The sequence below is a fragment of the Sus scrofa genome, chromosome 15 (assembly GCF_000003025.6).
Source record: "Sus scrofa isolate TJ Tabasco breed Duroc chromosome 15, Sscrofa11.1, whole genome shotgun sequence".
Taxonomy (NCBI): Eukaryota; Metazoa; Chordata; class Mammalia; order Artiodactyla; family Suidae; genus Sus; species Sus scrofa.
The window spans coordinates 33439317-33456769 of record NC_010457.5 but is presented as its reverse complement, the minus strand read 5'-3'; the positions used below and the strand labels follow the sequence as shown (position 1 = coordinate 33456769).

Here is a 17453-nt window from a genome sequence, read left to right as displayed (position 1 = left end):
TTTCATCCCAACAACTACAACCCAGCTTCAAACACATTCCCTCAGCCTGTGCTGGTCCCACAGCAAAGTGCTGGAAGTTGTGAACCACTGTCTTTTCCTAAATAGGTGAGGCTCCATTTCCTCACTGAACAAAGATACCTGGTTGTTTTAAACTGCTTTGTGCAGAGCCAGCCCGAGGGGTTAAATCCTTCTGCTTGCATGCACACTCACGCATCAGCTCCTAGTCTGTCCTCGGCCTTAGCAGCACCTGGAACCAGCAGGCAGCTCCCTGGCCTCCCCCTCCCATCCCTCCTCCCCCTCCACCCCCTCCCCCTCCCATCCCTCTCCAGCATGTCTGATATGCTCTTCTCACCAACCCTTCCCTCCTGAACCCTGTCCCTCATCACTCCCCAAAGGACAAACTCCCAAACTGCATCCCCCTGACCTCTGGCCCACCTGCCAGACCCTGAGCTCCAGCTTCCTGCTGGGTCTGTGCTCAGCAGCACCAGATGGATGCACCATTTCCCTCAACCCCCTCTGTGTCTCGGTCTGTTCCCGATTTTGCGCTCTTCCGAGGATCCCAGTGCACCCCTACCACCTCTCAGGCACACTCAGCACTGCAGCCCACTTCCTCAGTGCCTGCACTCTCCCTGCCGCCTCCAGCCAGGCCTGGACCACACCAGGCTCCCCTGCCCCACCCCCAACACAGACACTCTTCCTAGGACTTAGCCTGGAGCCACACGCCTGCTCAAACCACCACCGACTTCCTTCAGCCCGGCCACCTGTGCTCATGCGCACTCCCCACGGGCTGACACGTGCCAGCTAATATGTACACATGCCATACATAGGCTTACATGCCAGCCACAGGCCAACACACACCGGCTACATGCATATACAGAACAAAGGCATGATCATCACAACAGGTACATGCATGTAGGTATTGGCTAGATGCCTCTACATACCAGCCACGTGGCTATGCACTAGCCACACACACACACCCACCAGGTACAGGCTTAGAGACCTAGGTGCATGTTCATACACACCAGGCCATGCATATACACACTAGCTACACACGTGCACACACCTGCAACATGCTTACATACGCTAGCCACATGCTCATACGCACCAAGCCCACGTGTATCCATATACACACCAGGCACACATGTATGCACACACACACACACGCTATACACACCAGGTGTACACACACACACGCACACACCTCTGCTGCACCCACCTCTGCTCCTTGGCTGGTTTTACTCCCCTGTTGGGAAACACCCTTCCCACGGAGCGGGGGGAATTGCTGATGGAATCCAGCGGAGCTGCCCTGTGACCCCCCAGCAAGACTCCTCCTCTCTGCTCTTCAACTTCAGGTCTGTGTCCCCCTGCTTCACCCCCGTGCAAACATCCTCAGGGTCACCGGACACGTCCTAAACCCTGGCCCTGGGGGAAGCGGGCAGCAGGGAACAGGAGCCCCACCTGGCAGCATGTGGTGGACGGGAGTGGCGATGTTGATGTCCTGGAGATGCTTGAGCGTCTCTGTGTGGAAAAGGCGGAGCGTGGACCCTGAGGTGAAGGCGACCCAGATCCCCACACCGGCGATGGCCATGTGCGAGACCACCATGCCCTCCTCCTGGTGGGCCTCCAGCTGACTCTGTGGAGACCAAGGAGAGAGTTATAGCCAGGCTTCGGGATGCACGGAGCTTCACCCCACGTCCATCAGCTGTGGCAGACCCACCCTTTGCACTGCTCCTTAAACCTCAAGCAGTGCCTGGTCCCGCCCATGTGGTGTCCAGCCAGTGCCATATGTCCCCTGCCTTCATCCATCCCCAGCAAAGGCTCTGTCACCCAGACCCTTGGATGCTGAGCTGTGGGCCCAGACTCATGCAGACCCACCAGTGCCCCTAAACCTGAGCAGGAACAAGGGTGCATGCCCGCCTGCTGCGAAACCTGTGGAGCTTGGGGTCTCCTCGATACTGAGCTGTACCACCCTTGCTTTGTTCCCAGTGGCCACCTGCTGCTTCTGTCTGACCCTCACTGCCCCACTGTCCCTCCGGACAACCCTGCTCCACAGGGACCCAAGAGGCAGAACTATGACAGGCTGGTGCTGGGCAGCTGTATTCACTGTATTCACTGCCTCTCAGGGATTGGAGAGGCCGAGCTCACCCATCCCTGTACACCCACCCTCACGGAAAGAGTTCGCCAGGTAAATCTTCATGCTCACCCATGCTGTGCGGCAGTCCCTGAGCTAGACTGAAGGTAGACAGTGAACCACTGATTTTAGTCGGACAGGAGACTCCACGTCCACCAGCATCACAGCTCACTTCAACTGAAGATTGCATGGGGACAGGGGGGCATTCCAGGCCCCTGCACAGGGAAAGGAGGGCGTCCTGGGCCCCTAAACCAGGATGGGTGGGCATCCTGGGCCCCTGCACAGGGGGTGCAGAGCCGGGGATGGGGAGGGGTGCAGAGTCAGCCTGAAGTCAGGAAGCTGGCAGGATCGTCATCCCGGGGGAAGGGGGCACCACCACATGCCCATCCCAGAGCCGACTGCACCATCCCAGGAGGGAACAGGGAAATCCAGAAAAGACGAGGACCTGCTCTCTGGGGCCCGGCTCTGGCCCTGCAGGGCAGGCAGTACTTGAGCCCTTGGCACCTCCGGTGTGTGTGTGTGTGTGAACATGTGCATTGGGTTCTCTCAAGTACATGCATGTGATCAGAAATGCTGGGTCACGTAGTGATTCCATGCTTCACTTTCTGAGGAAGGGCAGGCTCTCCTTCAAGGGCTGCCACGTGTCCCATCCCCCCAGCAAGGCTGCAGCCTTGACCCCACACCCTGTCCTGTGCCTGTTAACATCCTTCTCCTACTTTTGTGTTCCTAGAGGGTGAGGTGGGATCTCATGGTCATGTGGGTTTGTGTTTTTCTAAGGACTAATGATGCTGCAAATCCCTCCAGGTATGCAAGGGCCAACTGCCTATCTTCTCTGGAGAAACCTCTGTTCAGATCCCTGGTCCCTTTTTTAAGTGGGCTACTCTTATTGTTGAGCTGCAAGTTATATAAACTGTTACATATTCTTGGCAGATTTGTAAATATTTTTTTGCCATTCTGTGGGGTGTCTTTACACTTATTGATAGCTTTCTTTGAAGCACACAAGGTCTTAATTTTTATAAAGATAAATTTATCTGTTTTTCCCCCTTGGTTGCTTCCACTTTAGGCGTCAGATCCGAAGTCACAAAGATTTACTCTCAGGTTTTCCTGTAGGGTTAGTTTTAGCTCTTACACTTAGGTTTAATCCATTTTACACACCCCCTTTTTTTCCCCTTTCAGGGCTGCACCCAAGGCATATGGAGGTTCCCAGGTTAGGGGTCAAATGGGAGCTGCAGGTGCCGGCCTACTCCACAGCCACAGCAAGGCAGGATCCAAGCCGCATCTGCAACCTACACCACGGCTCACAGCAACACTGGATCCTTAACCCCCTGAGCAAGGTCAGGGATCCAACCCACACCCTCACAGAGACAACGTTGGGTTCTGAACCCACTGAGCCACAATGGGAACTCTCATTTACTCCACTTGTGTGTGTGGTGTTAGGTAAAGGATCCAGCTTCACCCTCTTGCGTGTGGATGTACAGCTGTTCCAGAGCTGTCTGTTAAAGACGATTCTTTCTCCACAAATCGTTTTGGCGCCTTTGTTGACAGTGAATTGACCATGGACAGGTGGCTTTATTTGTGGGCTGGCAATTCTGCCCCATCGGTCTGTCTGCCTGTCCCTGTGCCAGCACCACACTGTCTCCACTACTGCAGCTGCAAAGCAAAATCTGAAATTAGGAAGTGGGAGTCCCCCACTTGTTCTTTTTCAAGACCGTTTTGGCGACTGTGGGTCCCTTGAACTTCCATGTGAATTCTAGGATCTGCTTGTCAAGTTTTGTTTTGTTTTTTTTTTTTTTTTTAAAGGCCATTGGGACTTGGATGGGGTCATGTTAAATCTGCAGATCAACTTGGGATTTCTGTCTTGTTCTTTTCGATGTCATTATAAGTGAAGGGGTTTTTTTGGACCTGCCCGCAGCACGGGGAAGTTCCTAGGCCAAAGATAAAACCCACATCACAGTAGCGACAAAGCTGCTCCAGTGACAATGCCAGATCCTTCTTAACCTGCTGCGCCACAGGGAATTCCAAGTTGCTGTTTTTTTTTAATTTCTTCCTCAGATTGTTTGCTGCTGAAATGTGCAGAAATTAAAGATTTTTGTGTACTGAACTTGTTTATGACTTCTAACATTTTCTGTGGATTTGTTAGGATTTTCCGCATAAAGATCATGTCATCTGCAAACAGAGAGGATTTTACTTCTTCCTTTCAACCCGGATCCCCTTCCCCTCCTTTTTCTTGCGCCCCTGCTCAGGCCAGAACCTCCAGAATGATGAATGAAGTAACGAGTGGGCAACCTCAACATTCCTCATCTCAGTGGGAAGCTTTCCATCTCACCAAGGAGTGTACTCAGCCACCAGCCTGTCCCAGAGGCCCTTTGTGAGGCTGAGGGAGAGGTCACCTTCTGTTTTATCACCAGAGGGTGATGGATTTTGTCCAATGCATTTTGTACATCAATTTGGGATGAGCATTTTGTGGGTTTTCCCCTTGGTTCTGTTAATGTGGCGTATCACATTGATGTTGTTGCACTGAGCTGTCCCTGTGTTCCGGAACGAATCCCACTCGGTCATGGTAGCATAACCCTTATGCTGTGGAATTTGGTTTGGTAGCATTCTGCTGAGAATTTTTTGCATCAATATTCGTAAGGATGCTGGTTTGTATCTGTCTGTGATGGGAATATCTTTGCTTGCCTTTGGTATCAGGGTAATGCTAGCATTACAGAAAGAAAAAGTGTCCCCTACTTTTAAATGTTTTAGAAGAATTTGAGACGGATTGGTGTTCATCTTTACACGTTTGGAAGAACTCACCCGTGAAACCTTCTGGTCCTGGGCTTTTCTTGTGGGGAGTTTTTTTTTTTTTAATATTTTTTTTATTTTCCCACTGTACAGCAAGGGGGTCAGGTTATCCTTACATGTATACATTACAATTACATTTTTTCCCCCACCCTTTCTTCTGTTGCAACATGAGTATCTAGACATAGTTCTCATGTGGGGAGGTTTTTGATTACTGATCCAATATCCTTTCTCGCTTTGGAGATTCAGATTTCCGGCTTCTTCACAATTCCGTCTCGGCAGTTTGTACCTTTCTACCAACCTGTCCATTTCATCCAGGTCATCTCATCTCATCTGCCAGCATATAACTGTCATGGTTCTCCTTAGTAATCCTGTTTATTTCTCTAAGATTGGTAAAAGTCCCTGCCTTCCTTCTTGATTTTAGTAATTTGAGTCCTTTCTTTTCCTGGTCAGTCTTATCGGATTATTCTTTTTTCTTTTTGTCTTTTTGGGGCCACACCCACGGCATATGGAAGTTCCCAGACTAGGAGTCGAGTTGGAGCTGGAGCTGCCAGCCTACACCACAGCCACAGCAACGCAGGATCCAAGCCTTGTCTGCAACCTACACCGCAGTTCACGGGAATGCCAGATCCTTAACCCACTGAAGTGAGGCCACGGATTGAACCCATATCTTCACAGACACCATGTCAGGTTTTTAACCCACTGAGTCACAACAGGAACCCCCCAGGGGATATTTCCTGCCTTGTCAGGGGCACTGGACTTCTCGAACATTCCCTCTGTATTCCTGTGAGGCCACCCTCTCCCGGGGTTCCCCCTTCCTCTGCTATTTCTAGTCAGATGCCCTCACACTCCCCTTTCTCTTCACACCCTTAATGCCAAACTTCCATGTGCCATGGGTGCAGCCCTGAATAGACCAAAAAAAAAAGAAAAATGTCACAGCACATTAGAGAAACACTGGTGCTACTTGAGCACAAAGGCACAAAGGCACTGGCTCTGCCAGCTGCTGGTCATTCCACAATTACTGCTGACGCCTCCTCTGGAAGAAGCCAGGAAGTCATGGTTTACTGGTCCTCAACCTGCTTTTTTTTTTTTTTTTTTTTTTTTTTTGTCTTTTGTCCTTTTCAGGGCCGCACTGGCGGCATATGGAAGTTCCCAGGCTATGGGTCAAAACAGAGCTACAGCTGCCGCCGACACCACAGCCACAGCAATGCCAGATCTGAGCCATGTCTGTGACCTACACCACAGCTCACAGCAACGCTGGATCCTTAACCCACTGAGTGAGGCCAGGGGTCGAACCTGCAACCTCACGGTTCCTAGTCAGATTTGTTTCTGCTGCTTCACGACGGGAACTCCCTCAACCCGCTTCCAATTAAGCAGGTTGGGTCCACCCACTCACTGCTCTGTGCTGGGTTAATTCAGTTATGGCCATTAACCCACCTTCCTCTCCCTTCAGCCTGGCAGGTCACTTGCCCCCTAAGTATGAGCCCCCAGAGGGTGGAGCTTGAGCCCTCTAGGAAAGTCTGCCTCGCCGTCCTTGGCCTTCACAACTGGCTGCTTTTGTCACAGAAGCACCCCCGGCCGCACACCTCCAGGCCTGCAGCGTCCACCTTAAGTTCTCCCAATCCACCCTTCCAATGCAGAGTGGAATTTTCCTGGCGGGGCTCTGGACTAACCTTCCCAGTGCGTCTTCAGTCTCCAATCTCGCCCCCTTTACGCCTCAAAAAACCCTCTGAGAAGACAGATTTCATCACATCTGTTCCATATTTAAATCCTTCTATGGCCCCCACCACACACAGCATGGTGGTGAGCAGATCACACGCAAATCTGCTCCAAGAAACCAAGCCAAGCGCGACTGCCTCCGCGATCGCGGTCACGGTGGCAGGCTGCGCCAGCACAGCCCAGATGGGCCCCCCGTGAGCTGGGAGGTGTCCACGGCCTCCCCTGAGCGCTTAAAGGAACAGAGACCACAAGACAGTGACCACAGAGGACTCCAAGCTCCTCTGCCGCAGGTAGATGACCCCATGCCCTGCACGCTCAGACTCACCCAGTTTCCAGGCAAAATTCTCAAGGAACTGCTTTGTCATCGGGCAGGGAGTTCCCATCGTGGCTCAGCAGTAACAAACCTGACTAGCATCCATGAGGACACAGGTTCCATCCTTGGCCTCTCTCAGTGGGTCAAGGATCTGGCATTGCCATGAGCTGTGGTGTGTGGTGTAGGTCACAGATGAGGCTCAGATCCTGTGTTGTGTGGCTGTGGTGTAGGCCAGTAGCTATAGCTCTGATTTGACCCCTAGCCTGGGAACTTCCATAGGCCACAAGTGTGGCCTTAAAAAGACAAAAAAAAAAAAAAAAAAAAAAAAAAAAAAAAAAAAAAAAAATTGATACACACAACACTTACTGGGTGGGAAAAAAAAAAAAAAAAAAAGGTTCTAAAACTTTACTAGGAGTTCCTGTAATGGCTCAGTGGTTAACAAATCCGACTAGGAACCATGAGGTTGCAGGTTAGATCCCTGGCCTCACTCAGTGGGTTAAGGACCTGGCGTTGCCGTGAGCTGTGGTGTAGGTCTCAGATGCAGCTCGGATCTGGCGTTGCTGTGGCTCTAGTACAGGCTGGCAGCTGTAGCTCCAATTAGACCCCTAGCCTGGGAACCTCCATAGGCTGCAGGCACAGCCCTAGAAAAAGACCAAAAAAAAATAAAACTTTACTAAGTTGATCATATTCTTTATCATGGCAACTTCTAGGTATATGATACGTTTGGAAAGTGGCTCTCACTGCAAAGTGACAACCATTCTACTGTTTGTATCTTGTGAGTCTGTCGCTTTATATGTTTTACATTCCCACCTCCAGAATATCTAGAAGGGGAAAGGGTTGGAGCCTGAAAGACATCTCTGGTTCTTCCAGACCACGCCCGTTGTCTCATTATCTCTACTGAACGAACTGACTTGAAACACCTTTTCCATCCAACACTAATTTTCCACATGTCCTTGAAGACTCACTCTTACGTTCACACCGAACACTTTTTTTTTTTTAAGGTAACATTTGTATCAATTAGCAGGTAAACAATGGACAATTATTCCATGGATGTGCTAGAAAACGGTTGTGGGATTTTTGAGTTAATCCTTCTTTCTAAGCCATCAGGAGGGATTTGCTTTGAGCACAGGCCACAGGCAAGATGCTGCCTGAGCTCCCCACCTTCGAGAAGTGTTCCTTGACCCTCAGCCCGGGACCTTGGCTGGACTAGCTCTGAGGGCTTTTCCACGCTGCACAGTCACTTTAAATGGCTCACCTCCACAGTATGAGTCTCCACGCTGATCACAGAGACTTGACCTCCGCAGGCCGCCCACAGCGCGTCTTCCATCACTAGTAGACTTCGAACTGGCAGGACGCCCAATTTTACCACTGTTTGAGGTTCAGAATTCCAGGAGCCATCTTAAGAGAAAATATATTTTTTTAATTCTGTTCACATTGAGTTTCTCCAAAGAAGACGCACAGATAGCCAATAGGTACATTAATTATTATAGATATGCAAATCAAAACCACAGTGAGATGTCACCTCACACCCGTCTGAATGGCCACCATCAAAAGACAAGAAATCACAGGTGTTGCTAAGGACGTGGAGAAAAGGAAACCCTTATGCCCTGTTGGTGGGAATGAAAATCAGTGCAGCCACTATGGAAAAAGCCTGGAGGTTCCTCAAAAAATGAAAAACAGAACTACCCTATGATCCAGCAATTCCACTCCAGGGTATTTATCCAAAGAAAACAAAAACACTAATTTGAAATGATACACACACCCCAACGTTCATAGCAGCCTTATTTAACAAGAGCTAGACACGGAAGCAACCTAAGCCATCGATGAATGAATGGATATAGAAAATGTGATGTATATATACATACACACACAATGGAATATTACTCAGCCATAAAAAAGAATGAAATCTTGCCATTTGTGACAGCATGGATGAAGCTTGAGACCATGATGCTAAGTGGAATAAGTCAAACAGAGAAAGACAAATTCTCACTTGTATGTGGAATCTAAAAAAGCCAAAATCATAGAAACAGCAGAATGGTGGCTGCCAGGAGCTATAGTGGGGAAATGGGGAGATGGTGGGAAAGTATAAACTTCAGTTATAAGATGAAGTTCTGAGGAGCGAGCACAGCACTGTGACCAAAGGTAACAACAGATATCTGGATCTGATGCCTGACAGTGGTCGAGAGTGAGTCTTACATGTGCTCACAACAAAAAAGCAATGGTGAGTATGTGACGTGATGCAGGTGGGGGCCAGCAGAGGGTGGTGATCATTTTGCAATGTGTGTGTACCAAATCAATATATCGCACATCTTAACCTCACATAACATTATGTGTCAATTTTATCTCAATCATGCTGGGGAAAAAAAATAAAGGTTTAGCTTCCCCCAATTAAATAAATAAAGCCTGAATAAATTCATAGCACTGGAAAGAAATAGCCATAACTATCCCAAATCAAGTTGGTGGCTTACTAGACTGGATAGAAATTAGGGTAATTTCAAACTTTCAAACAGTTAATAATTGCCATGAAATTTAATCTCTGCCAGAGCAGAGGAAAAAACAACTTGAGTGAGCAAGCCTCGCCACTAAAGCAGGAAAGGTCACAGACAAGAGGAACTCGGAGAAGCTCACATAAATCTGCACAAACGTGTGTTTAAAAACACGTCATGTCCTCCAGGAGAGCAAGGTTTCCTCCCTGAGGTGACCCCCCAAACCTGCCTTAAGGAAGTTGCTGCAAATCACCAGCCTCAGGGCTCCCTGTGCCCCCTCCACGAAGCTCCCCCCAACCCCGGGAGTCGAAGGCTCCTCCCAGGGCTCCTCAGCACCCAGCTCCCAGCCAGCCCAGCCCTCCGTCTGGGTCTATTTGTTTATATCCCTCGGGTGATCAGCCTGGGGTGCCCTGAACTAAGCTGAAGGTTACTTCTCCCTGGATGAGACAACGGCCCAGGCCGGGAGCCAGGGAGCAGGGCTGGCACGGACGGGTGACAGCCACTCCACACAGAAGGGCCTCACGTGAGGGCAGGACAGCACTGGGGAACAGCTGTGGGAAAGGCCTGAGGACCATGGAGGAGCCAGCAGGGCACCAGCTGAACACAGCTTGCAGTGTGATGGGCAGGTGGCATTCTGGTTTCCGTCCTCCCTAATGGGTCACATGTGCCTCAGGACATGGGGGACGAGAGGCACCATCCAGAGCGCAAGGCCCCCACCCCAGATGCCCACGGGACACTGGCCTTCTGCTTTGGTGTAGACAGCCACAGCCCCGCTGACCAGGCCGGCGTACAGGTTCTGAGGTGTGCAGGCCAAGCTCAGGACTGTGGACTTGTCAGGAGCGAAGAAGTGTTGCAGCCGCACCTTCTTGGAGCCTTGGCTGCTCTTGTAAATGGAAATGCTGTGGAAGAACGAGAGAGGGAGCCACAGTCACTGCCAGCCTCCCGGCCCTCCCCTCTCCTTCCAGAACTACTCAGCTGTTTTAAAGAACAAGACCGAGTCCCTTGGTGGCTCAGTGGTTAACGAATCCGACTAGAAACAATGAGGTTGTGGGCTCGATCCCTGGCCTCGCTCAGTGGGTTAGGGATCCGGCATTGCTGTGAGCTGTGGTGTAGGTCGCAGATGTGGCTGTGGCCTGGCGTAGGCCGGCGGCTACAGCTCCGATTAGACCCCTAGCCTGGAAACCTCCATTTGCCATGGGTGCTGCACTAAAAAGACAAAAAAATAAAATAAAGACCAAGACCACTACCACTGTGATCTCCTTTTCTTTTAAAAGAGAAGACCTAGGCTATTTAAAAACAAAAACAAAAAAAGCCTGGTCCTCCCTACAGATCTAGGAACATCACATCTTAGGTCTCCTTTCAACTCCGACAACGCCCAGTGTCAGCACAACAGAGCATGGCTCTGTTTTATTCCAAAGTGTAAGAGGGACGCACATTGAAAGCACCAACAAGAATGGAGCACGTCCATGCTGGGCAGACCAGAACTTTCCCTGTCAAGGTCAACTTCTTGTGGGGTTGCTCAGAGGACTTCCAGGGGCCTCATTCACTGGCTCTGCTTGTATCACGTAAACCCTGACTCGGTGGTCAGGGAGGCACCTCCAGCCGGGCTCCCACCACCTCCCACTAACAAAGCCGCTGGGCCGTTGATGCGGTGATGGACCCACCTTCCCTCCTCCGTCCCCAAGCAGACGGCAGGGACACCCAGTACTCGACCCGCCGTGGCCTCGGGCTCGGGGGTGCTAGGCTCCCGGGGCCTCTCCTCAGCGGCGCGTACACCATGCACAGGACACGGGACTCCACATTGAAGCACTCGATGACTTTGGGGTGGGAATTTTGGAAGGAGACGATGGCGATCTGACCCATCTGGCTGGTACAGCTGCCGATCTGGATGAGATACAAGAGATGAGAAGGCTCTGGGAGTCCCACCCAGGGGACACTGGACACAGTGGGGGAACAGGCTTTCTCTGGGGAACCAGCTTCCATGGGGGAAAACCTGCTCACAGAGCCTAGCTCCCTTTGCAACAGGTTCATTAGGTTACTCTGCATTTTAGTAATGAGGGCAGTTTTGTTTTCTGAAAGTCACATTATGTCCTTTAAGAGACACACACCTGGCACCACAGGATGGCAAAGGCTATCCATGCACAAATCAGAGTCTGGAAAAGCAGACGGTATCTCTTTTTTTAAAAAACAAAAAACAAAAACCTCTTTTTGTGTGTGTGTGTGCGCATGTGTGCATGAGCACTACTCACAACCTAACAACGAAAGACATGACACACCTTGAAATTCAATCTGCATCACTTTATTTTGCCTGTACCACAGCATGCAGGAGTTCCCAGGCCAGGGACTGAACCCACATGGCAACAGTGACAACACCAGACCCTTAACCCACTAAGCCACCAGGGAACTCCCTGAACAAATTAATTTCAATGCTAAGTTTCCAGTGTAAAAAGCCAGAATGGGAGTTCCCATCATGGCCCAGTGGAAATGAGTCTGACTAGGAACTATGAGGGTGCTGGTTCCATCCCTGGCCTCGCTCAGTGGGTTAAGGATCTGGCATTGCCATGAGCTGTGGTATATGTCACAGACGTGGCTCAGATCTGACGTTGCTATGGCTGAGGTGTAGGTCAGCAGCTGTAGCTCTGACTGGACCCCTAGCTTGAGGCTCCATATGCCTCAAGCGAGGCCCTAAAAAGCAAAAAAAAAAAAAAAAAGAAAAGAAAAAGAAAAAAGAAAAAAAAGAGGCGAGCATGGTCTTAGAAGGGGAAAAAAAATATCCTATACAATTTAACTGCTCAAATGGAAAAAAAAATATTTAAATGATTCCATCAGTTAAGTTCGTTGTTTTTAGATTGAATTTAATATGGTAGGGTTTTAGAGGAAAAAGAAGAGAGAAACATTTTAATTCCTTAGAATTCTACATCTTTTCCAAAAGCAGTCAGCTCCCTTTCCCGCTTCATAAACACAATATTAACCATCTATGGGAACGTTCCACCCTGTGGTTTCTCATCACGTGAGCCATAGCTATCGATTCTTGACGAACTGCATTAAAACCAGACAAAGGCATCTCACCCACAGGAAACCGTGAGCCGTGGAGGACGAGTCTGGCTGATTCTCATGACTCAGGTAAGGCTCGGGATTATACACAGCACATTCGATCTGAAGAGAACAAAACCAAGGCCCAAGTGAACACAGGACCAGGAGGAGCCAGAAAGCCCGTCTTACACAGGTGACAGGTTCTGACGTAAACCACAGCAGCTCCAAGAACTAAGAGGGGAGGATCAATGGGTGAGTCTCAGAAATCCGCTTTTTAGAGGCAAACACCTAAGGAGCCATTGTCTGCAGTGCGATGCTCCTCGGATCCCTGGGCCCCCTGGACATAAATGCAGGGAGCCGGTCCCCAGTGGGGTGGCTCTGCCAAAGGCTGAGGGGGGTATAGGTCTGGGTGAGACCAGGAGTGAGCAGTAACCATGTCTTTTCTGCTGATCAGCGTGTGACACAACCACGAACCCCTGCAGTGCATGCGGGGATGTTAGCAAAATGCCCCTGGAGATGGGCTTTGCATCAGCCAAGAGCGGGCACTGCACTTCCCAACCAGAAGGCCTCCAACAGCAACCCACGCACGTGGAGGCTGAGTGCCGCCCAGCAAGGGTACGGACCTGACACAGCTGAGCCGCAGTGCCTGGCACGCGGGGTGCTTCGGCGAGGGGGACCCAGCATTGGCTCCAGCTTCAAACCACAACACTCTTAAGTGACTTGGAAACCAACCAGCCCTGGGGAGGGGTGCCCCTTCCTGGCCTGTCGGCCCACCAGCCAATCACCTTGAACTCCTGCTGCTTGGCCACTGTCACTGGCATATGTCCCACGAGGAGGGGGTGTCTCTCCTTCTTAATCTGATTCCCATCGTCTTCCACGCAGAACCAGCCCAGGTGGTTGTCCTCCTCTGTGATCACACCCGAGAAAAGGGAACAGAGGTCGGTCGGCAACGTCGACAGGTGCGGGGGCAGGAGGTCCGGGCACCCTGCTTAGTATAAGACTGGAGAACTAGGCTTTTACTCCTGGAAAACAGCACAGCCACTCCTTAGAGGAGCGGCGGCACATGGCTTCTCTGCCTGGGGAGCACTGGCCCCATTCAGGAGACGCCCGTCCAGATGTCTGGGAACCGGCACTCCCCGAACCACTTGGGTCCATTTTCCTTGATCTTTTTCCCAAAGCAACTGAGATGTTTAGATTCAAATACTAGGGACAGAGTGAGAATTTTTTTTTTTTTTTTTTTGTCTTTTTAGGGCCTCACCCTCGGCATATAGCGGTTCCCAGGCTAGTGGTTGAATTGGAGCTGTAGCTACAGTCATAGCAACGTACTCTCCGAGCCGTATCTGTGACCTATACCACAGTTAACAGCAATTAACCCACTGATGAGGCCAGGGATAGAACCCATGTCCTCATGGATCCTAGTTGGATTCATTACCACTGAGCCACTGTGGGAACTCCCAGAGTGAGAACTTTTTTAACATGGCATCAACACCTTGGGATACAAAAGTACCACAATATGAAGAAATATTTACTGCAAAGCAAGTTGTCCATCTCAGTTTTGAAGATGTGATGCATCTGAAGGTAAAAGGGAGTTATCTTCAGGGGCTGGGCTGCTTGCTCATTCACGGAGACTGAACCTGGCCCCACAAACCATGAAATTACTTGAGGATCAAGAAAGGAGCCCCGCTCCACTCCCCCTTCCATGGAGAAGGCCAGTCTAGACAGCGCTCCATGGATGAGGAGAAGGGCCTTCCTTCCACCAACCTCAGCAACCCAGGCCCATCTCTCTTCTGAATTTTATTTTCAGTTAATATTTCAGACTGTTTGCATGTGAATGAGAGTTTCACACAGACAGGCAGGACATCCAGGTGTTCTGAGCAACAAACCTGTGCCTTTGGCAACTCCACATGTATGCATGTCAATGGATGCTACCCACCGTCTGTGTCTTTGACACAGATCGAAAGAAGGCAAGGCTAAGGGGACATCCGGACAAGAAATGATCCAAGTCCCATCTCTGAAAGAACTACAGGCCTTATATTTCCTGTGGGACAGTTCAGTCCAGGCCTGTGTTTTACTTCACAGGTGAAGGCTGAGGAAACAGGGTGAGATGAACCATCACTTTCCTGTCCTGTGTGGCCAGTGCCTGGGCTGGGCCTCCTGACTCAAAGGGCTTTTACTTGGGTTGAACAATCCCCAGTAACATTAACGTTTTCTTATAATAAATTTTTTTCCCCTACAACCCTTAAATCACAGTTGTAAAGGTGCTAGGTTAATTTTTCCTACTTGAAACACTCTTTCATGTGATTGGATGAATACTGTCATGCCTACCTCTCAGCCTCAATTTTATCCTCCTGGGTGTGCATTTCATCATAAAATAGGAAGGGACACTGCCTCTTTTTCTTTTTTTTTTTTGCTTTTTAGGGCCACACCTGCAGCATATGGAGATTCCCAGGCTAGGGGTCAAATTGGAGCTACCACTGCCAGCCTACACCACAGCTACAGCAACACGGGATCCGAGCCACATCTGCGACCTACACAGCTCACAATGCCGGATCCCCGACCCACTGAGCAAGGCCAGGGATCGAACCCATGTCTTCATGGATACTGGTCGGATTCATTTCCACTGAGCCACAACAGGAACTCTCACTGCCTCTTTCTGAAGGTGCCTCACTGGGCTGAAATCCTCGCCCTCTTACCCAGGGCGCGCTTGGCCATCTGCAGGTTGTTGGTCCAGGACTCTTTGATAGCGGGAGTAAAGGTGTTGAACACAGCTGTGAAGACGGTCGGCCGGCCAGACCTGCCGGAGAGAAGGCAGGGTGGATCACCCACATAGTGGGCTCCACCCCGTGAAATCCAGTCACGTGTCCAACTGTGGGGTAGCATCCTGAACCTCGAGGGCATGCAGGTCAGGACAGAGAACCACGTGCCCGGCCCCAGCCCCCAGAACTTCCTTGTACAGGTGACCAACCTGTCCTGCTTCCCCGGGAGCTGTAGTTGAATCCGACAGCAGTCGGCTGCTCTGATCTCCTCCTCCTTCTTCAAAATAAGTCTCTGTAAACCGGAGGTCCAGTCGTGGGCCACTGACTGGTTCAAGTTCTACAAAGGAAACGAATTTGCCCATTTAAAGTGTACCAAGGAGGGAGTTCCCGTCGTGGCTCAGTGGTAAAAACCCAACAAGTATCCATGAAGATGCAGGTTCAATCCCTGGCCCAGCACAGCGGGTTAAGGATCCAGTGTTGCCGCAGCTGCGGCATAGGTTACATGGCTCGGCTTGGGTCTGACCCTGGCCTGGGAACTCTATTGCTGCAGATGCAGCCATCAAATATAATAATAATAAAGTGTTACTGAGGCACACCCCTCCTAAGTGAGAGAAAATGCAATGATATAATGTGAAAAACCCAGGGAGACCTGGGACACCCATCTGAGGTGAGCCTGGGAGTCACGCCTGGTGGCGGTTAGGTAGGGGTACACCTACAAGAGAACTGGTGCTCCAGTCAGCCTCAAAAGGAAGACAAGTTACCCAGAAAGAGGAGAAAACACACCGTCAGAAGAATGCTCACCTCCGGGAGAACGAGGACACAGGAGCACATGCTGACAGTGAGTTAGAAACAAAGAGGGAATTTTTAATTGAACGGCTACGACTCTTACCTGGTAGTTTCCTTTCAGGGTTCCAATCAATTGAGTGATTTGACCGACGACATTTAAGTCATGCAGCAAGTTCTGCAGATCTTGATACAGCTGCCCTGGCCCCATATAAACTCTGTCTGCAAAGTAAGACGACAAAGAGGACAGATCCCAAGTTGGCACCAGCACTCGAGGGAGGAGACGAGACCAAGGTCTAACTCCTCCAGAACCTTTAAAAGGTGAATGTTTTCACATAATGAGAGGCTTTCCTGTTTCTGACTTTTTCTTCTGAAACAGACATACAGAAAAGCTGCAGTAGCACAGAGCTCCCTTCACCATGTCCAGGGGTTTAAATCTTGGAGAACCACAGAATCGAGGTGCATTCTGGGAAGTCACATCACGGCACCACTAACCACAGCGGATCCCTCAAGCCTTGCCCACTTCCCCATTTGGGTCCCACGAGGTGCTAAGCCGTCGGTGCTCCTTAAATCTCCTCCAACCTGGATCAAGTCCCAAGTGCCCCTCCCTCAGGACCTTGACTTTTTTTTTTCTTTTACTTTTTAGGGCCACACTCGCGGCATATGGAGGTTCCCAGGCTAGGGGTTGAATTGGAGTTGTAGCTGCCAGCCTACACCACAGCCACAGCAAGGCAGGATCCGAGCCTTGTCTTTGATCTACACCACAGCTCACAGCAACACCGGACCCTAACCCAATGAGTGAGGCCAGGGATTGAACCTGCATCACTGGATACTAGTTGGGTTCTTAACCCGATGAGCCACAATAGTAACTCCCAGGACCATGACATTTTGTTTTGTCTTGTTTTTGGTCTTTTTGCCTTTTCTAGGGCCACTTCCCGCAGCATATGGAGGTTCCCAGGCTAGGGGTCGAATCGGAGCTGTAGCCGCCGGCCTACGCCAGAGCCACAGTAAGGCAGGATCCGAGCTGCATCTGCGACCTACACCACAGCTCACGGCAATGCCAGATCCTTAACCCACTGAGCAACGCCAGGGATCGAACCCACAACCTCATGGTTCCTAGTCGGATTCGTTAACCACTGCACCACAATGGGAACTCCGACCTTGACGTTTTTGAAGGATGCTGGTGTTTCATGGAACATCTCACAATTTGGGGTTGACATGTTTCATCACTTCTAGTATTTTTAAAGCATGGTTGATGTAATTACTACCCGTAAGAAGTTTCTAATCTCTAGAAATGACATTTAATCTGAACCAAATTTCCAATAACCCAGTCATCTGACACCAAAAGGAGCTCCGCAATGAACGTTCTCTGAACGTTCTCTCTCTCTCTCTCTCCTGGTTTTAAAGGACAAGGAGGAGCTCGGCCATCAGCCGGGTGAGTGGACTGGCCT

At 50.3% G+C, this 17453-nt stretch overlaps 1 protein-coding gene across 1 annotated transcript in view; it reads right to left on the bottom strand.

Moving 5' to 3' along the window:
* Positions 1–17453, bottom strand: part of ARHGEF10 (Rho guanine nucleotide exchange factor 10) — a 95760-nt gene that overhangs the window by 9083 nt on the left and 69224 nt on the right. Inside the window, 10 exon segments of the mRNA XM_021076496.1 lie at positions 1459–1633; positions 8200–8342; positions 10172–10329; positions 11095–11194; positions 11197–11314; positions 12500–12586; positions 13249–13370; positions 15157–15257; positions 15429–15556; positions 16109–16224. Of these exon segments, the coding sequence (XP_020932155.1) occupies positions 1459–1633; positions 8200–8342; positions 10172–10329; positions 11095–11194; positions 11197–11314; positions 12500–12586; positions 13249–13370; positions 15157–15257; positions 15429–15556; positions 16109–16224 (1248 nt within the window).